The 22,164-nt window shown below is 40.3% G+C and overlaps 1 protein-coding gene across 1 annotated transcript in view; it reads left to right on the forward strand.

The window, feature by feature from the left end:
- The window catches only part of LOC102400458 (guanylate-binding protein 6), a 31,599-nt gene extending 12,455 nt beyond the window's left edge, over nucleotides 1-19,144 (forward strand). The window contains exons 6-11 of the mRNA XM_006063363.4: nucleotides 12,859-13,104; nucleotides 14,405-14,685; nucleotides 15,378-15,590; nucleotides 17,336-17,438; nucleotides 17,775-17,968; nucleotides 18,881-19,144. Of these exons, the coding sequence (XP_006063425.2) occupies nucleotides 12,859-13,104; nucleotides 14,405-14,685; nucleotides 15,378-15,590; nucleotides 17,336-17,438; nucleotides 17,775-17,968; nucleotides 18,881-19,105 (1,262 nt within the window). The 3' untranslated portion in view covers nucleotides 19,106-19,144. The remainder of the gene's footprint in view (nucleotides 1-12,858; nucleotides 13,105-14,404; nucleotides 14,686-15,377; nucleotides 15,591-17,335; nucleotides 17,439-17,774; nucleotides 17,969-18,880) is intronic.
- The last annotated feature ends 3,020 nt before the right edge of the window (nucleotides 19,145-22,164 follow it).

The raw sequence follows: 22,164 nt of genomic DNA on the forward strand, positions 1-22,164 counted from the left end.
CCCATCCTGAACCCTCCTCCCTCCTCCCTCCCCATTCCATCCCTCTGGGTCGTCCCAGTGCACCAGCCCCAAGCATCCAGTATCGTGCATCGAACCTGGACTGGCAACTCATTTCATACATGATATTTTACATGTTTCAATGCCATTCTCCCAAATCTTCCCACCCTCTCCCTCTCTCACAGAGTCCATAAGACTGTTCTATTGTATCGTTTAAAGTTTGTGTTTCCTTGTTAATTTTCTGTTTAGTTGATCTATCCATAGGTGTGAGTGGGGTATTAAAGTCTCCCAGTATTATTGTGTTATTGTTAATTTCTCCTTTCATACTTGTTAGCATTTGTCTTACATACTGCGGTGCTCCCGTGTTGGGTGCATATATATTTATAATTGTTATATCTTCTTCTTGGATTGATCCTTTGATCATTATGTAGTGACCTTCTTTGTCTCTTTTCACAGTCTTTGTTTTAAAGTCTATTTTATCTGATATGAGTATTGCTACTCCTGCTTTCTTTTGGTCCTATTTGCATGGAAAATCTTTTTCCAGCCCTTCACTTTCAGTCTGTATGTGTCCCCCATTTTGAGGTGGGTTTCTTGTAGACAACATATGTAGGGGTCTTGTTTTTGTATCCATTCAGCCAGTCTTTGTCTTTTGGTTGGGGCATTCAACCCATTTACATTTAAGGTAATTACTGATAAGTATGATCCCGTTGCCATTTACTTTATTGTTTTGGGTTCGAATTTATACACCGTTTTTGTGTTTCCTGTCTAGAGAATCTCCTTTAGCATTTGTTGGAGAGCTGGTTTGGTGGTGCAGAATTCCCTCAGCTTTTGCTTGTCTGAAAAACTTTTGATTTCTCCTTCATACTTGAATGAGATCCTTGCTGGGTACAATAATCTGGGCTGTAGGTTATTTTCTTTCATCATTTTCAGTATGTCTTGCCATTCCCTCCTGGCTTGAAGAGTTTCTATTGAAAGATCAGCTGTTATCCTTATGGGAATTCCCTTGTGTGTTATTTGTTGTTTTTCCCTTGCTGCTTTTAATATTTGTTCTTTGTGTTTGATCTTTGTTAATTTGATTAATATGTGTCTTGGGGTGTTTCACCTTGGGTTTATCCTGTTTGGGACTCTCTGGGTTTCTTGGACTTGGGTGATTATTTCCTTCCCCATTTTAGGGAAGTTTTCAACTATTATCTCCTCAAGTATTTTCTCATGGTCTTTCTTTTTGTCTTCTTCTTCTGGGACCCCTATGATTTGAATGTTGTAGCGTTTAATATTGTCCTGGCGGTCTCTGAGATTGTCCTCATTTCTTTTAATTCGCTTTTCTTTTATCCTCTCTGATTCATTTATTTCTACCATTCTATCTTCTAATTCACTAATCCTATCTTCTGCCTCTGTTATTCTACTATTTGTTGCCTCCAGAGTGTTTTTAATTTCATTTATTGCATTATTCATTATGTATCGACTCTTTTTTATTTCTTCTAGGTCCTTGTTAAACCTTTCTTGCATCTTCTCAATCCTTGCCTCCAGGGTGTTTATCTGTGATTCCATTTTAATTTCAAGATTTTGGATCAATTTCACTATCATTATTCGGAATTCTTTATCAGGTAGATTCCCTATCTCTTCCTCTTTTGTTTGGTTTGGTGGGCATTTATCCTGTTCCTTTACCTGCTGGGTATTCCTCTGTCTCTTCATCTTGTTTAAATTGCTGAGTTTGGGGTGTCCTTTCTGTATTCTGGCAGTTCGTGGAGTTCTCTTTACTGTGGCATTTCCTCGCTGTGTGTGGGTTTGTACAGGTGGCTTGTCAAGGTTTTCTGGCTAGGGAAGCTTGTGTCGGTGTTCTGGTGGGTGGAGCTGGATTTCTTCTCTCTGTAGTGCAATGAAATGCCCAGTAATGAGTTATGAGACGTCTATGGTTTTGGGGTGACATTGGGCAGCCTGTATCTTGAAGCTCCAGGCTGTGTTCCTTTGTTGCTGGAGAATTTGCTTGGTATGTCTTGCCCTGGAACTTGTTGGCCCTTGTGTGGTGCTTGGTTTCAGTGTCGGTATGGAGGCGTTTGATGAGCTCCTGTCAATTAATGTTCCTTGGAGTCAGGAGTTCCCTGGAGTCAGGGTTTGGACTTAAGCCTCCTGCTTCCAGTTATCGGTCTTATTTTTACAGTTGTTTCAAAGCTTCTCCTTCTATACAGCACCATTGATAAAACATCTACATTAAAGATGAAAAGTTTCTCTACTGTGAGGGTCACTCAGAGAGGTTCACAGTGTTACATGGAGAAGAGAAGAGGGAGGAGGGAGTTAGAGGTGACCCAAATGAGATGAGGTGGAATCAATAGTGGAGAAAGTGGGCTAGCCAGTAGTCACTTCCTTATGTGTACTCCACAACTGGACCACTCAGAGATGTTCATGGAGTTATACAGAGAAGAGAAAAAGGAGGAAGGAGACAGAGGTGGCCAGAAGGATAAAAGGGGGGAATGAAAAGGAGGGTGACAGATCCAGCCAGTAATCAGTTCCCTAAGTGTTCTCCACCGTCTGGAACACACAGAAATTCACAGCGTTGGGTAGAGTAGAGAGGGGTTAGGGAGGAGACACAGGCGACCTGGTGGAGAAAAAGGAGAGTCCAAAGGGAGAGAGAGTAGTCAAGCCAGTAATCTCGCTCCCTAGTGAAAAATGGGTCCTGAAGATTGGGTTCTTAAAGGTACAAAACTGGTAACAAATACATAAAAGCAAAAATTAAAAATCTAGAGTAGAGTTTGGAATTTCAAAAATACGATGTTAAAGAAAAGAAGAAGGAAAAGAAAGAGAGAAATAACGAACAAAGAAAACGAACAAGGTCGTGAAAATTATAAAGAAAATACAGGTACAAAATTGATAACTAATACCAAAAAGCAAAAATTAAAAATCTAGAGTTTGGAATTTCAAAAATACAATGTTAAAAAAAAAGAAGAAGAAAAATAAAGAGAGAAAACAAACAAACAAAAACAAACAATGTTGCTAAAATTATAAAGAAAATACAGGTACAAAATTGATATCAAATACCAAAAAGCATAAATTAAAAATCTAGAGTAGAGTTTGGAATTTCAGATATACAATGTTATATAAAAGAAGAAGAGAAAGAAACAGAGAAAAAAAAAGTCACAGAAATTATTAAAAAAACTATAGGTACAAAATTGATAACATATACCAAAAAGCTAAAATTAAAAATCTAGAGTAGAGTTTGGAATTTCAAAAATACAATGTTAAAGAAAAGAAAAAAAAAAACAAGGTCAAAAAATTATAAAATATATATATATGAAGTTTGCTGAAGAAGAAAAAAAAAGGGTCTTTTTTTTTTTGCAAAGTAATAGGTTATAAAAGTGAAAATTATAGGAACAATAGAGGACTTAAAATTAAAAAAAATTAAAAAATAAAGAAAGAATGATCGTAAAAATAGTAAAAATATATCTAGGACTTTCTCTGGTTTTGTTGTGAGTATTGTGGGTTCAGTTCATTTTTGGCTAGTTCCTTGGTCCGACTTATATTTCTCAAGATCTATAGGCCCCTTCCTATGTAGTCCGTAGTAACCACAGGGTTTTAATCTATTGCCTGTAGCTTCCAAGGCGTTTCCCTCTGTTATAGCTTCTTCTGTTTGCTGGTCTCTTCAGTGTCTGTTTTCCGCCCTGACACAAAGGGGACGGTGGAGGACACTTTTTTTTTTTAGGCTCACTTGTTCAGTCGCGCTGTGGGGAGGGAGGGAGGGATGCTGCAAACAAATAACACTGGTGTGCGCTCGCAGTGCCTCAGCCACACTGGGTCTGCCCCCAGTCACGGCACGTGTAGCCTCCCTGCCCACACTGCTCAGGCTCTAGATTGTTCCGCCAGGAACAATCCGAGGCCGGCCCTGGGCTGCCTGCACTTCTCAGGTCCAAGCCGCTCAGGTTCAGGCACTCAGGTAGTCCTCAGAGGCGCAGACTCAGTTGGGCCTGCGTTTTGTGCTCTTCCCAGGTCCGAGCAGCTCAGGTGATGAGGTGTTTGGCGGGCACCAATGCTGCGAGTTATCGCCTCCCCGCCACTTGGTTATCTGGGTGTAAAACCGGCGCATCTTCTCAGGCAGATGTTGACCGTCCAGACCCCCAAGAAGTTTTAGTTAGCAAAGAAGCCTGCTTACAGTTTTATAGATAATGTCTCTCTGGGGCTGCGATTGCCCCCTTCCAGCTCTGGCTGCCTGTCACCGGAGAGGGAAGGTCTGCAGCCGGCTATCTCTGTTCAGTCCTTTGTTCCGTGCACGGGCCTGGCAGTGTCTTAGGTTAGGCCTGGCTTTTGGCGTGGTAGATATCCCACAGTCTGGTTTGCTAGCCCAAATTATTTCGCTCAGATAGCGCTCAGGGTATTCACGCCAGATTCTTACTCTAAGCGATGCAGCCCGTGCCGCGCCTCCCTGCCCAGCCCCCGCTTGCTAATGGCGTGTGCAGGCATCTGCGCTGCTTCTCCGCTGGGGGAGTTACCATAGGGCTCGCAATCTGCGAGTTTTAATTGTTTATTTATTTTTTCTCCCTGTTATGTTGCCCTCTGTGCTTCCAAATCTCAGCACAGATTCGGCAGTGAGAAGGTTTCCTAGTGTATGGAAACTTCTCTCTTTTTAAGACTCCCTTCCCGGGACGGAACTCCGTCCCTCCCTCTTTTGTCTCTTTTTTTGTCTTTTATATTTTATCCTACCTCCTTTCGAAGAGTTGGGTTGCTTTTCTGGGTGCCTGATGTCCTCCTGCCGGCATTCAGAAGTTGTTTTGTGGAATTTACTTGGCGTTTAAATGCTCTTTTGATGAAATTGTGGGGGAGAAAGTGTTCTCCCTGTCCTACTCCTCCGCCATCTTGGCTCCTCCCTCCTCTTTATAACTTTTAAAAGAGGATGTGTTTCAGAAGAGCCTCCCCAAGGTCTGGTTTGATTTACTGGAAGCCATATTCCCCATCTCCTTCTTCATATAACAAACGCACTCATTAGAATTATAAAGTGAAGAATTTAAGCAAGTATATAATTTTCAATCCTGGCAAGAAAATTCTTGTACACTTTCATTGATAGAAATTGTTCTTGTCAAGAGTACATAAGGATCTCTCACAAAAGCCTGAATATAAAATGTCCAGTTTGGACTGGTATTAAATGTCAAGAAATAACATCCATCCCAAATTTGGAATTTTTTAAGACTTAAAGCCAATTTTCAAATCTCTCCTTGCCCTATTCCTTGATCCAATTGTGGGAAGGGGGGAGACATGCCACTACCATGCCATATAATTGGATGATCTAAATGAGTGGTAATATTAGTATGGTGAAAGACTTTATGCAGCTTCCAACACAGCCTTTTGTGAGAATTGCAGGACTGATTTTGATGAGAGCAATTAGAGACTGCCTACCCCTTAGGGGACCAGTCCCATACAATTCCATAGGAACCATTAATCAAAATTACTCCCTCAGTTCCACAACAATTATCCCACTGAATATGATCTTGTTTTTCAGTCCATAGCTTGAGATGCTCGCATAAAGGTCTGTCTGATTTGGTGTCATTGTAGGGTTCTGAGTTGTTATAAGCAAAACTCAGACCAGAGAGAAGATATAGCTAAATCTTAGTATAGTTGCTATTTAAAGAATTGGTGGACAGCCAGGCTTGCACAGATAATTTAAGACATCCTGTAGCTGGTCCTACACAAATTGTCCAGGATTCATACCCATAAACAACACTGAAAGGAGTCCCTTCCTCTTGTTTAAAAAAGAGGAAGATGTGTATCTTCAGGTCCTGGTATCCAGGAAGAATCATTAACATAAATGGGGATCATAGAATCCCCCCAATCAACAGGTTTTTGTAATGGGGGGTTAGGTATACATGCCCAATAAGTATAATTTTTAGAGTCAGCTGTTGCTAGGGGTATGTATACTCACTGCGGTGGTGATAAGAGCAAACATGGCAACGCCCGGGTTGTTAGGAGTGACAGCTTTCTCTTCATTTTCTAAGATCTCCTCTGATTTCTGTGTTCATCTTTTAATTTGTCCCCAAGTGGGGATCTTGTTCTGATGTGTCGACAGGAGGGCAATCGTTATCTTTGTTTGTTTCAGACTCATGCTTTTTAAACTCATTACTGGGGTCTCTACATCCCATTGAAGCGTCTCTTCTGTGGGAGTTTGCTCATGATATGGTTTCAGATGATGCGACGGAATCCAAACGGGTGTTTCTGAATCACTAGTGAAACACAAGCGAAACCCCTTCCCCAGGTTATCAGATTCCCCCTATGCATGAGTGTGTTTCTGGATCATACCACCAAACAGGTGGTTTGGGGTGAATTTCTTTTTGTTCCTTTATAAAATGCTGTTCTGCTGCGGTGAAATCATTATCTTGATGCAAAAAATTTAAAGTAAATAATGCTTTATATAATTTTTGCTGTGGTGGAAGTGACATTCCATCTCCCCCTTTCTGTTTTTGTAACATTTCTTTAAGAATCTGTTAGCTTGTTCTACAATAGTTTGTCTGTGGGGATTATAGGGAATTCCTGTATGATGTTTTCATAGACCAAGCCTTTAAAAATCCCTAAAAGCAGAACTAGTGTAAGCTGGGCCATTGTCTGTTTTTATATTTTCTGGGAGGCCCATAGTAGCAAAGCAGCTATGCAAATGTGAAATAACATGTCTTGTAGATTCTCTAGCGCAAGCAGTTGCCCAGATAAATTTAGAGTTAATATCAACTGTGACATGTACATAAGCAAGCTTTCCAAAGGACAGAAGGTGAGTTACGTCCATCTGCCAGATCTGATTTGGCCTCAGGCCACGAGGATTAATTCCCCCAGTTTCTGTTATTGCAACCATCTGACATGTAGGACAAGTGCTCACAATCTGTTTAGCTTGAGCCCAAGTGATGTGAAACTTGGTTTTTAAATATTTTGAATTACAATGTGTCAGGTCATGAAAGGCTGATGCCTCTGTAAAGGCTGGAAATAAAAGGGCATCGGCTTGAGTATTTCCTTCTGTTAAAGGCCCTGGTAAAATAGTATGAGCCCGAATATGAGTAATGTAGAATGGAAACTGTCAGTGTCTAATCACCTGTTGTAAATTTGTAAAAAGTATATATAATGTGGATGGGATAGTATCCTTAATAGTTGCTGTTTATATATGTTTAGTGACATGTACAGAATATTGAGAATCAGATAAGATATTAATTGCTTGGGGAATATTTTGTGATATGTGTATAATAGGTAGAATTTTTGCTTGTTGTGCAGAATATCCAGGTGTTTCAATTACTAGCGTAAATGTGCCTGTATATCCTGCTTTCCCTCAGCTAGCGCCATCTGTAAAATTGAGAGGAGCAGAGGGAATGGGGTTGACACTAGTAATTCTAGGCAAAATCCATCTTGTTTGTTTTAAAAACTGCAAGATATAGGCAAATCAGGATAGTGGTTGCCAATATGTCCAACATATTGGACAGCTAAAAGCTTGTTGCCAAGATAATGAATAATGAATTTTGAAGAGAATGTTTTAATTCCTTGGAAGTTGGTGTAGTCCAAATAAGGCAGGGATCATGTCCAGTAAGCTGTTGAACACACTGTCTTCCTTATAGAATTATATTGGCTACCATATCTAAGTAAAGGGTAATAGATTTTGTTTGTGAATTAGCTAAGAATATTCATTAAACTATTAAAGGAGTTTGCATAATCAACCCAGTAGGAGAATGAGGGGTGGGGAAGACAAACAACTGAAGAGGCTCTAAAGAGTCTATTCTGTCTATTTGGCAGTTTTGTACAGCTTATTCTATAATTGCTAGTTTTTTCTCAGCCTCAGGAAATTTTTGTTGGGAGCTATTAAGCTCTGGATTTTCTCTTAATAGAATAAATGGGATAAAGAATAAGTTGGAATCCCTAGTTTAGGCCGAATCCAGTTCATTTAAGGTTTTAATTGAGTCTCTGCGTATCTGCATCTTTTGGTTTGATTGCAGTATGGGTGACTTATTTCCTGAATACTGAAAAGGTTCAGTGTATTGTAATTTATCAGGAGCTATATACAAGCCAGTACATTCCAAGCATTCCTTTAGCTTTAAAAACATTCCTATAGGCTATCAATTTCAGGTAAGCACATAGTATATCATCCATATAATGAATGATATACGCATAAGGGAATTGCTGTCGCATTGGATGTAAAGCCTTGGTTACAAAATTTTAACAAATAGTGGGACTGTTAAGCATACCTTGAAGTAATACAGTCCATTGAAGCCTTTTATGTGGCTCTTTTAAATTAATGGAAGGAACTGAAAAGGCAAATCTAGGTTTGTCATCAGGATGTAAAGGAATAGTGAAAAAACAATCTCTGAGATCAATAGCAAACAAATGCAAATTTCTTGGAATCATACTAGGATTAGGTAGACCAGGCTGCAAAGCACCCATTGAAACAATAACAGCATTAACAGCTCTCAGATCAGTAAGCATGCTCCATTAACCAGATTTCTTTTGTATAATGTACACTGGAGAATTCCAAGGGCTAAAGGACTCAATAATATATCTGTTGTTAAGTTGTTCATTAACTAATTCATGTAAAGCCTCAAATTTTTTTTTGTTTTGTTTTAGGGGCCACTGCTCTATCCACACAGGTTGATTTGTTTTCCAATTAAGAGGTATGGGTGTGGGTGGAGGAAGATTAATAGGAGCAGTGGCCACTAGTGAAAAGAGGGCGGTTTGAAATCTTGAGTAGTCAAAGGATAAATTCTTCCTTGTTGATTTTGCCCAGTCCCAATCCTGGTATATAACCTTGATTGAACATAATTTGGTGACTGCCCTTGCTATATTGATTTGCAGGACAAGGGGGAGGAGACAGAAGAAAAAATCCCTCATCATCTTCCTTGGCAGCTGAAGGAGCAGGTTTTGCAGATGGTTTCCCCTTTCCCTCAGACTCCACATACTCTGAACTTTGAGGTTATTCAAGAGAATTATCATCATTTTCATCAAAAGAATCAGAAGTCTGTAAAGGTTCCAGTACTGAATTAATTAATGCCCACATACTCCAAATAGAAATAGGGAGTGGAGTTCCTTTTGCATGTTCTTTTTAAAACTTGGCTCCAACCTTTTCCCAGACTTTTAAATCCAAGGCCCCTATTGATGGGAACCAGCAGCAATATTTATCTATTGCTTGCAACAATTCTAATAATCCCCCTTCACTAATAGAAGCTCCTCCCCCTTTCAAGAGTTGTCTTAATAAACAAATATGTGGGTGATAGTGTTCTACAGTCTCAATATTTCCCATTTTCAGTTAGTTCAATCACTTAGTCATGTTCAACTCTTTGCGACCCCATGGAATGCAACACACCAGGCCTCCCTGTCTATCACCAACTCCCAGAGTTTACTCAAACTCATGTCCATTGAGTCCGTGATGCCATCCAACCATCTCATCCTCTGTCATCACCTTCTCCTCCTGCCTTCAATCTTTCCCAGCATCAGGGTCTTTTCTAATGAGTCAGTTCTTTGCATCAGGTGGCCAAAGTATTGGAGTTTCAGCTTCAGCATCAGTCCTTCCAATGAATATTCAGGACTGATTTCCTTTAGGATGGACTTGTTGGATCTCCTTGCAGTCCAAGGGACTCTCAAGAGTCTTCTCCAACACCACAGTTCAAAAGCATCAATTCTTCTGTGCTCAGCTTTCTTTATAGTCCAACTCTCACATCCATGCATGGCTACTGGAAAAACCATAGCCTTGACTAGACAGACATTTGTGTTGGCAAAATAATGTCTCTGCTTTTTAATATGCAGTCTAGATTGGTCATAGCTTTTCTTCCAAGGAGTAAGTCTTTTAATTTCCTGGCTGTAGTCAACATCTGAAGTGATTTTATTCTACTTCTAAGTCACTTCAGTTGTGTCCGACTCTGTGTGACCCCATAGATGGCAGCCCACCAGGTTCGTCCGTCCATGGGATTTTCCAGGCAAGAGTACTGGAGTGGGGTGCCATCACCTTCTCTGCAGTGATTTTGGAGCTCCCCAAATAAAGTCTGTCACTGTTTCCACTGTTTCTCCATTTGCCATGAAGTGAAGGGACCGGATGCCATGATCTTAGTTTTCTGAATGTTGAGTTTTAAGCCAAATTTTTCACTCTCTTCTTCCACTTTCATCAAGAGGCTCTTTAGTTCTTCTTCACTTTCTGCCAAAAGGGTGGTGTCATTTGCATATCTGAGGTTATTGATATTTCTCCCAGCAATCTTGATTCCAGCTTGTGTTTCTTCCAGCCCAGCGTTTCTCATTATGTACTCTGCATATAAGTTAAATAAGCAGGGTGACAATATACAGCCTTGACGTACTCCTTTCCCTATTTGGAACCAGCCTGTTGTTCCATGTCCAGTTCTGACTGTTGCTTCCTGACCTGCATACATGTTTCTCAAGAGGCAGGTCAGGTGCTCTGGTAGTCCTATCTCTTGAAGAATTTTCCACAGTTTGTTGTGATCCACATAGTCAAAGGCTTTGGCATAGTCAATAAAGTAGAAATAGATGTTTTTTTTCTGGAACTCTCTTGCTTTTTCGATGACCCAGCAGATGTTGGCAATTTGATCTCTGGTTCCCCTGCCTTTTCTAAAACCAGCTTGAACACCTGGAAGTTCAGGGTTCATGTATTATTGAAGTCTGGCTTGGAGAATTTTAAGCATTACTTTACTAGCGTGTGAGACGAGTGGAATTGTGCGGTAGTTTGAACGCTCTTTGACATTGCCTTTCTTTGGGATTGGAATGAAAATTGACCTTTTCCAGTCCTGTGGCCACTGCTGAGTTTTACCATTTTAACCCTGTAAATGCTTGAAGACTTATCAGCAGGAATTTTCAGAGGCCTCTCAACTGTCCCAGGTTCTGTGTTGCTGTAATTTCACTTTTGCTCCTAGTGGTCTTTTGCTCCGGCCCTATGTTGGGTGCCAATTGTTGCCCTAATGGTCTGGGAGCGAGCGACGAGAATGAAGAGAGAACATGAAATCTGGTGCAATGGGTCAGGGTACATACAGCCTCTATTGGATTGAGGTGAGGGTCCACTCTGAGTCCAGCTTTTATTTTTAATTGCAGACTACAAGACTATTTTTGATCTTATATTTCCCAAGACACTACACTGACATAGTCCAGATCTCCTTGTTTTTACCCCAGGAAGTTCCCTTTTGGGCTTGTCTTGGGAACAATCATCAAGTGGGTAGGCAGCATTCATGCCTGCAGCCGACCCAGTGTTCCAAGGTCCATGCTTTCATGATCCCAGTCATACTCCCTTCTGGGTCTGGCCTTAGGGTTTGTAACAAGGAGATCATTCTTAAGAAAAACATGAAAGATAATCATTAACACAGTTTCTTAATATATACTGTTTTTCCAGGTGCTATTTCTATGGAATTTCTCAAGGCTGTGAAAGTACATTATTAGGAATTCCCTCTACAGGGTTGCATTTGTACTTGAGACTAGATCAAAATCTGTAGGAATCGTGGCTGGAAAGTGGGTTGCAAAGCTCTAGCCACTGGAGTTGATGTTCACTTAAGAAAAGTAAAGTGTAAGGTGAAGTGAAATTATTCAAAATCAATTCGTTTTTTATACCATTTGTAAAATAGCATCCAGATTACAATGGGTGCTATAGCCTTCTAAAGACCAGAAGCCTGTGTTCCCTATTTTGGCTTCTGCTTTTCTTTGTTGAGGAAAACAACTGACCAGATACTTGTTGGCATGAAATTATAATGAAAAGTCTATCTAATAAAAAAAAAAAAAACTGCATTTCACATAGGTAGATTTTATTCTCAAACAGGGATCTTTCTAATCCTGTATAGTTATGTGCCAGGCTAAGTCGTTTCATCATGTCCGACTCTGCGACTCTATGGACCATAGCCCTCCAGGCTCCTCTGCCCTTGGGATTCTCCAGGGTAGAATTCTGGATTGGGTTGCCATGTCCTCCTCCAGGGGATTTTCCCGACCCAGGGATCAAACCCACATCTCTTATGTCTCCTGCATTGGCAGGCAGGTTCTTTACCACTAGTACCATCTGGGAATATCATGTAAAAAATGACTTAATGTTCTAAATAAACCTGATGAAGTGTGTGTCTTTTCAATCTATGCCTTTTCAATATTTCTGATAATTTTTAGAACATTCATTTTACCTTCTTCATCCCAGCTTTCTCCTGATTCTCACATATTTACCTGTGTTTTAATGACAAATTAATGAATTATTTTAATGGGTTACATTTACACTGGGTATATCTGATGAAACCTTGAGAGAGATATCAATTCTGATTTACTCATTCTTGCTTTTTCTATTTATTCTTTCTCAAAATATCTATTGAGAAATTGTCTAGTCAGAAGAGGACAACTGTCAGATCAAATATAATAGTTTTTGTCAAAGAGTTGATTGATTAGTGGTGACATCTTAAAATTGAATTTTAGTTACGTTTATCCTTCAGAGGTTTTTACTAAAAATTAGCTAACTCTGTACCAAGTATTTTTTAGCATCAAAATCGTTTTCTCTAAATAATTAGGGTGTCATTCCCAATATTTCAAGTATTGTCCCTTAACCCTTGTTTATGGCTCTTCTTCTCGGCCTCACAGTTCAATTCCTACATGAGACTCAGTAGAGCTAAAATTTACATTTGAACTTTCATCCTTTTACAAGAGACAACTGCTCTATAGTGTGCAGGTCTGCAGATATCAGTTTTAGCTTTCTTTTATTGAATCAGATGTCTCCCTAAACTTCTCTCCAGAGTTATATCAATGGTGTAAGTTTTATGTGCAAGGAAGTGCTGAGTGTTTATGCTAAATAAGTTATTACCATAGAAGACACCAAAGAAACGCAAATCTCTGTCCTGAACACCATGAGCTCCCTTGTTTCAAAAAAGTCTTCCCTCTCTAATCTGTTTTTCTGTCTTTCAGGCAGGAATCCCAAAGCTAGAACATCCAATCTACCCAGAGAGTGTATCAGGCATTTCTTTCCAACACGGAAGTGTTTTGTGTTTGATTGGCCAACAAATGACAAAGAACTCCTATACAATATTGAGAATGTGTCTGAAGACCAACTGGATCCTAAATTCCTGAAACAAACAAACAATTTCTGTTCTTACATCTTTACCAATGCAAAAATCAAGACTCTCAAAGAGGGGATCATGGTCACTGGGAATCGTGAGTCTCTTTTTCCTGATTCAATGGGGGTTGATGTGTGCTGAATATTGTAAATAATATGTTTTTCAGTATTTTTGTTTGATTCTTTATGGAATTTGGGTTTTACAGACACTCATACTCCATAAAGAAATATGTATGCTTCATAATTATCTTACTTTGGGGAATTTACAAATCCCTTCCTTAAATGGCAAGTTTTGTCACTGAAATCTGTGGCTTCTACTTATCTGAAAAATTCCTCTACTGAGAAAAAACTCACTATTAGGGTATAAAAACAGAATCTTCCATTTTCTGAAGTCCTATATAGTAAGTGTTCTTTGTGAGTAGAATACGAAAGATATTTTGGAAGATTCAGCTCAGTTCAGTCGCTCAATCGTGTCTGACACTTTGTGACCCCAGGCACTGCAGTACGTCAGGCTTCCCTGTCCATCACCAACTCCTGGAGCTTGCTCAACCTCATGTCCATCGAGTCAGTAATGCCATCCAACCATCTCATTCTCTGTCGTCCCCTTCTCTTCCTGCCTTCTATTTTTCCCAGCATCAGGGTCTTTTCAAATGAGTCAGTTCTTTCCATCAGGTGGCCAAAATATTGGAGCTTCAGCCTCAATATCAGTCCTTCCAATGAATATTCAGGACTGATTTCCTTTATGATTGACTGGTTTGATCTCCTTGAGATCCAAGGGACTCCCAAGAGTCTTCTCCAACACCCAGTTCAAAAGCATCAATTCTTCGGCACTCGGTTTTCTTCATGGTCCAACTCTCACATTCAATACAACTATTGGAAAAACCATAGCTTTGACTAGACAAATCTTTGTTGGCAAAGTAACGTCTCTGCTTTTTAATATGCTATCTAGTTTGGTCATAGCTTTTCTTCCAAGGAGCAAGCATCTTTTAATTTTAAGTGTCTTTTAATTTTTTTGAAGATTAGAGTGGACCAAAAATAAATACTAGTTCATAAATCACTGAAAAATCCATTCAAAGCCTCAGAATTGTGAGTAAATATAATCTGATATACCCTGTCTCATCTTAATACCTAAGCAATCTATTTTGCTTTTAATATTTCAGATGCCTCCTAGTTTATTACATAGAGGTAGATTTTCAATTTTTTCTGCCCTGTGGGTTGGAAAAACATAAAAATAAAGAGTCAATAAGAAAATGAAGGTAGTGATAATAGAAGGGGGGATGGTGTGTGTGTGTGTGTGTGTGTGTGAGCATGTGTGTCTTTAAAAATGTAGTCTGAGAATCTTGGTGCCTATTGATTGATAACTTAATATTTATCCCTTAAATGTCCTGACTTATTTAGGACTGAGGACTTTGGTTGTGACCTATGTGGATACTATCAATACCGGAGCTGTACCTTGCTTGGAGAATGCAGTGACAACTCTGGCCCAGCTGGAAAACTCAGCAGCTGTGCAGAAGGCAGCTGGCCACTACAGTGAGCAAATGACCCAGCGACTGAGCCTCCCCACCGAGACGTTCCAGGAACTGCTGGACCTGCACACAGCCTGTGAGAGGGAAGCCATCGCCATCTTCATGGAGAGCTCCTTCAAGGACAAAGATCAGGAATTCCAGAGGGCTCTTGTGGTAATTTGTCTTTGTATTTACCATTTCCCCCCCTCCCCTTGAATAATGAAGCCTAGCAGTGCCCTTATGGTCCCCATGGTTCATCCCTCACTGGAGGATGAAGTAGTCTGTGTTCACATGAGGGATAGAGTTTCAAAGGACTGCGTTTTCTTCTTTTTTCTACTAAATCTTGGGAAGTTTATCTGGAAATGTCTCTCATCTCTGCTGTAAAACCAGTATAGATATCCTTTGGAAGTAAATACTTCTGCAGATTTCAGTGCTGTCCAGGGCACACACACAAGTCATTCTTAAGTTGATTTCTTTTTCTTTGAACACATTCTTTTGATCAGGAACTAAAATTTTTCTAATCAGACTCTTATTCCAAGTCATTTTCAGCTTAGGTTGCTCCTTGCTATATCATTGAAAATAGAATCACTGAGCATTGCAACTGCAAAGAACCATAGAGAAGAGATAATGCAACTCCAACATTTCAGAAGAAGAACCTGAGGGAAGCTGAGAAAATTTCCTGTGCTCTATCAGAGAGTTTTCAGAGTTGTGATAGATCAGGTCTTGTGATTGCTTTTTTATTTGATTAAAAAAAAATACTTTTCTCATGAGTACAGCAGTTAGACCAATCCTTCTACTACATTCTTTGAAATTTTATCTCCTCTTTTTCATTTTCCTGGTGACATCTCTCTATATTTCCCTTGCAGGATGTCATAAAGAATAAGAAGGAGGGTTTCATGCTGCAGAATGAAGAGGTATCTATCAAATACTGCCAGGCTAAACTTGATGAGCTTTCCAAGGCCCTAATGCAAAGTATATCATCAGGTGCTTTCTCTGTTCCTGGAGGGCACAAACTCTACAGGAAAGCAATGGAAAGATTACAACAGGACTATTGCCAACTGCCCAGGAAAGGAGTAAAGGTGAGGAACAAGGGGAGCATGGGGAGCCTACAGAATAGAGTCCAGAGGGTCTCTTGAAAATCTGAGAGCAAAACACCAAGTGTGAGTAATAAGAGAACATGGGGAAATCATGAAAGTTTTAGGTCTTAAGATTCACTGTATGAAATTCATTAATAACTACATTTGTACCTTTTTATTAGACTCCACATATAAGTGATATCATATGATATTTGTTTTCTGTGTCTAACTTACTTCACACAATTTGATAGTCTCTAGGTCCATCCATATTGCTGCAAATGACATTACTTTGTTCTTTTTTATGGCTGAGTGATATTCCATTTATGTATATCTTTTTAATCTATTCCTCTGTTGATGAACATTTAGGTTGCTTCCATGCCTGGTTATTGTAAATAGTGCTGCAATGAACATTGGGATACATGTGTCTTTCTAAATTTTGGTTTTCCTGGAATATATGCCCAGGAATGGGATTCCTGGATCTTTCCTTAGACCCTTTAATCCTTCAAATGACATTAAGATGCATCTACACTTATTGTCATCATCCTAAAGATCTGAAATGAGAGGATTAGCAGGTTAAACAAAGTTGCCTTAAGTTTTAGCCATCAAGTGAAGAAGCACAAGCTGGAATCAAGATTGCTGGGAGAACTATCAATAACTCCAGATATGCAGATGACACCACTCTTATGGCAGAAAGTGAAGAGGAACTAAAAAGCCTCTTGATGAAGGTGAAAGAGGAGAGTGAAAAAGTTGGCTTAAAACTCAACATTCAGAAAACGAAGAGCATGGCATCTGGTCCCATCACTTCATGGGAAATAGATGGGGAAACAGTGGAAACAATGTTAGACTTTATTTTTCGGGGCTCCAAACTCACTGCAGATGATGACTGCAGCCATGAAATTAAAAGATGCTTACTCCTTGGAAGGAAAGTTATAACCAACCTAGATAGCATATTCAAAAGCAGAGACATTACTTTGCCAACAAAGGTCTGTCTAGTCAAGGCTATGGTTTTTCCTGCGGTCATGTATGGATGTGAGAGTTGGGCTGTGAAGAAAGCTGAGAGCCGAAGAATTGATGGTTTTGAACTGTGGTGTTGGAGAAGACTCTTGAGAGTCCCTTGGCCTGTAAGGAGATCCAACCAGTCCATTCTGAAGGAGATCATCCCTGGGATTTCTTTGGAAGGAATGATGCTAAAGCTGAAACTCCAGTACATTGGCTACCTCATGCAAAGAGTTGACTCATTGGAAAAGACTCTGATGCTGGGAGGGATTGGGGGCAGGAGGAGAAGGGGACGACAGAGGATGAGATGGCTGGATGGCATCACTGACTCGATGGACATGAGTTTGAGTGAACTCCAGGAATTGGTGATGGACAGGGAGGCCTGGTGTGCTGTGATTCATGGGGTCGCAAAGAATCAGACATAACTGAGCAACTGAAGTGAACTGAGCAGAGGAAAACAGCAGCACAGTTTAGAGGCAATATTTCACACTGGGAAGACAAATATATAAAAGTACTGGAGATCTTGGGTTTGTAGAACTGAAGATAGTTCTGACTGGCTGGAGTCTAGAGTGGCTAGAAGGAAGTAGCACTGGGAGGGAGATGGGAGGAAGACAGGTCACTCTAAGGAGCTTAGACTTGTAGGGGACTACTGTGGAATTTTAAACATGAAGAAAAATTATGTGGATGTGACTGTTTTTGCACTTATCTCCCCAATGGAAATCTAAGTTCTGTGTTCCTTCTTGGTTCCTCAGGAAGATGAAGTCCTCCAGAGCTTTCTGCAGTCACAGGTGGTAGTCGAGAAATCCATCCTGCAGGCAGATAAAGCCCTCACTGATGGGGAGAAGGCTATAGCAGGTACGGGGTAGGGTTTGGCTCACAGGGAATGGGTAGACTTGGGCAGTGCCCTCTGACAGGTGTGAGACTAAAACCCTGGTACAAAGAGATTCCTCTCCGTCTGTGGAACAACTCTGCTACATCTGAAAACAGTAAAAGGAATTGTGCAATCACAGAGGGGTTAGACATCAGCCAGACTCCCATCACATTCTGGAATGTGCTCTTGGTGATGTGGACAAAGCAAGGAATTCAGATTTCCCACCTCCCTTTCCAACTTTATTTTAATCTCTGAGGTCAGGAGGGTAGAGATCAGTCCTTACCTTATTTTCTTCCCTCTCTAAAACCTTCCTGGGGCAGAGGAGCGGGCCAGGAATGAGGCAGCTGAGAAGGAATGGGAGCTGCTAAGACAGAAACTGCAAGAGCAGCAGCAGGAGATGGAGGCGCAACAGAGGAGTCTCCAGGAAAACATAGCCCAGCTGACAGAGAAGCTGGAGAGGGAAAGAGAAAACATACTGAGAGAGCAGACTATGATGTTGGAGCATAAGCTGAAGGTAAGTCAGGCTGTGGCCTTAGTTGTGCTCGATGGTCACTACCCTGGGACCTCAGGAAGGGATGGGTAAAGGTTACGGCAAGACCATGGAGGGAAGCACCATTGCCATTTACTGCTTGTGATTCATTAAAACCCCAAAGCCTTTGAATCCTTCCAAAGTCTTTGAGGGCTATTCTGTAAGTAGACTCTGGAGACTTCAAGAGGCATAGGGCCTCTGCAAGCCATCAGAGGATATAAACACTGTTTGTATTTATAAACCCTATTATAAAATTTGGGGAGTTTTAAAATGATCTCATGAGGCTTGGTTAAATGGATACTCCAACCACATGTATTTAACTGGTTTGCTTTATGAGCGTCACTGCCAGTTACCCTGCTACCACCCAAAGGCCCTATCTATGCTGACATAGAACTATCAGCAATGCCCAGACTTAACAAACACAGGGCAGGGACAGCTTTTAAATGTGCTGCATTGTCTCCAAGGGTGGATACCCAAGCTATCGTGCGGCAAAAGGGAAACTCTCTCACTGTCCATCTGGGTGTGTTTAGAACAGATGTCTATGATTTGGGTGACTATACCATCCTTAGTGGGGCTGAGACTTAGTGCAATTACACCTGGCATCTTTTGCCTAGAACATGTATTTGTCCTCATGTCAGTCTTAGCTTCACGGGCTAAATCCAATGGTGTATGAGTAGTAGTAAGACTGTAAACTACAATTTCTCTTAATGTTCAGGTCAAAACCGGTAGATATTCTGTTTACAAAATTCTCCTTCCATGATTGAGTAAGAGAGAACAATATTAGGAATAAAACAGACAGTTTGATGAAATTTTAAGATTTGAGAAAATGTAATCCTTGAGAAAAAAGGGAATTTAAAATTTTTTACTCTTCTCACTCTTTTTTTTTTTTTTTTTAAGGCACAGGAAGCTCTGCTTAAAGAAGGATTTGGACAGAAATCTGAGAATATGAGTGCAGAGATAAATCATTTGAGAAATATGATTGATAATACTAATGATGGTTATGCTTCCTGGATTTCACTAGTCTTGGACAGATTTGGCAAAGAGATTGCTTCAGTATTGTGTGTTCCAGGCAAACTTCTTGGTCATATTGTGGAAGGCGTGAGCTCCCTATTTAAAAAGTAGATCTCCTTTTAAAGAAATTAAAGATATATAATATATGTATATGCTCTGGCCTATGTTTGGTGTGAATGCTTTTCACTTTCATTTAGCAAGGCTTTAAATATAAAAAGTGGTTACTAAAAATATCAATGCCTGACCCACATTAGACAGAATAAATGCCTAGACATTTTGATACAGCATCTCCACTTTTAAGAAATATATGTGTGCAAAATCACACACACACACACACACACACACAACATATACACATATATACACATATATAGCTTCCTTCTAGCTCAGATGGTAAAGAATTTGCTCTCAATGCAGGAAACCCAGGTTCAATCCCTGGGTCAGGAAGATTCTCTGGAGAAGGGCATGGCAACCCACTCCAGTATTCTTGCCTGGAAAATCCCATGGACAGAGGGGCCTGGCTGCCTATAGTCCATGGGGTCTCAGAGCTGGAGATGATCGAGTGACTCACACCACTACTGCTTTATACACACATATATACAAGAGGTCCATTGAGGCATCTCTTTTAATGGCAAAAGACTGAAAACTACTTAAGTGTCTATCTATATAGTTGGTATTAATAATATATATTTTGCATGTACATATACTGGAATACTATGTAGCCAGTAAATAAATCAACAATGGAAGTCTATCCGCATAAATAGGCTATGCTATGCTAAGTCACTTCAGTCGTGTCCGACTCTGTGTGACCCCATAGACTGCAGCCCACCAGGCTCCCCCCGTCCCTGGGATTCTCCAGGCAAGAACACTGGAGTGGGTTGCCATTTCCTTCTCCAATGCATGACAGTGAAAAGTGAAAGTGAAGTCCCTCAGTCGTATCCGACCCTCAATGACCCCATGGACTGCAGCCTAACAGGCTCCTCCGTCCATGGGATTTTCCAAGCAAGAGTACTGGAGTGGGGTGCCATTGCCTTCTCTGCCACATATAGAAAAAGCTTAAAGATATATTGTAGAATGAAAAAAACTGAGGTAGAAAACAGTTTGCATTATCTGTTCACCATAAAAACTGCAGTTATTATGTGCACTCATTTATATGGACACATGGAGCGTCTCTTGAAAAACTGATATCATTGATTTCTTCTGGGGAGGGACAGCTTGGTGTTAAGGGTGTTTAAAAAAAAACACGTGTTTTTCATTATATCGTTGTCATTTCTCAAATAACAAAGAAAGCATAAAGTATAATACTAAAGATGATAATAAATGGAATTTGAAATTGACTGTTAGATGATAAAATTGTTCATTGTTTCTAGAAATATTAGCCTGTTCAATGAGTTGGAGCAAAACACTAGAAGGCGTCAAATCTGCATCCTAGTTTTGTTTTCCTCTTGGTTTGGTTTTTAATCCCTTACATTTGCTTCAAGTATAAGGTATAAACTTTCCTGTTACCCCTTGATATCTCAGCTAGAGGAAGCACTAGTGGTAGTGGTTTAGTCACCAAGTTGTGTCCGACTCTTTGCCTTTACTTCCCGTGAAGTACACTTGTAAGATGCTGGAAGAAAATTACTAAACATTAGGAATATTCCTGGTGAGAGGAATCCCATCTTGCTTGAAAGTTCACTGGTGGCTCTCTGCTGCAGGCAAGAGTAGAAGGAGGGATGTACCATGAAGAACTGGATGTCCTGACAGTACTGGGGCTGATAGACGCTGATACATGGAGGCCAGGTGTTGGCATTTAAACATCAAAAGTCAAGTACCCACAATGATAGTGGTGAGAATCAGGGTTTGTCTTAGCTCAGGCTCTATAATAAATTAACACAGACTGGATGGCTTAGACTACAAATGCTTATGTCTCCCAGTTACGGAGGCTGTAAGCCCAAAAGTGTGTATCAGCACTGCTGGGTTGTTTGTAAGTGTCCTCTTGCAGCTTCACAGATGGCAACTTTCCTATTGTGTTCTCACAGTTTTGGAAGAGTGAGAGAAGGAATACCTCATATTTCTTTGTTATGAGGGCGTTAATCAGACTCATAAAGGCCCCACACTCATTACCAAATAATTTCCTCCCCAAAGCCCCACTTCCAAGTACATTGGGACATCGGGAGTTAGGGTTTCTACAAATGAATTTTGGAGAACACAAGCATTCAGTCCATAACATGGTTGGAGTGGAAGCCAGCGGGAGCTGGCCAGAGAAAATTCTGAATATGGCAAATAGAACAGGATGACTGTAGAGTCAAAATGGATGTGGAAGAAGCAATCAAATGGAATCAAGGATGTATATCAGGAGGCTGAGAGGTAGCCTCGAAGAAAAGAAAGTCTATAGCCTTGATCTAAACCAATTTCAGATAATGAACTTATCACCTGGAGAGGAAAGCAGGATCTCAAGAGAAATGACCCTGCAACTCTAGAACAAGGTTATATGATAATGATTTTCCCATTCCCCTTCTAGGGGACCTCTGGAAATTTACTTGGTACCTGTGTGCTGGAGAATGGGAATGCCTGCATGTTCTGAGGACTCTTGGAATCAGGATCCAAATTTTCAGTGATACCCAGATCCTGAAAAGAATTTACAGTGTCCCTGTTAAAGTAGAGGCACATGGGATCTGGTAATAAATCCAGTCCTGGCCCAGGTGCAATGCAAGAAATTTTGTCTGGTGTTTGTTTTCAAATGAAAGTAAAGTTCATCCGAGGACAGAAACCATGACCTACTTTTCTGCGCATCTTCATGGGTATGTTTAGGCACAGAGTATACTGCATAAGACTCTGCTGGAAACACAAAATGCTGACACATGCATGATGGTTATCAATTGCCAGAGTTCCATGAACACTCCAAAGGCCTGAAGGAATGATAATTTGGATTTCACACACTAGATTAAGATCTCTAAGTTGATTTAAATGCTGGCAGAATAAAAGAAACTTTTCTGGCACAGTCTCCTCCTCCGTGACCTCCTCTGTGTATCACAATCTCTGTGCCTCTGCAAGGATGTTAACACATCTCCACTGGAGATTTTAAATGACTTTATCAATTATAACTGTGTCTTCAAGTGTTCAGAAGGAAGAATGACTTTGCCTTTTAAGGAAGAAACTGTTTAGTAAAGAGTATGTGGCCAATAAAT

This window comes from Bubalus bubalis, chromosome 6, assembly GCF_019923935.1.
Source record: "Bubalus bubalis isolate 160015118507 breed Murrah chromosome 6, NDDB_SH_1, whole genome shotgun sequence".
Taxonomy (NCBI): Eukaryota; Metazoa; Chordata; class Mammalia; order Artiodactyla; family Bovidae; genus Bubalus; species Bubalus bubalis.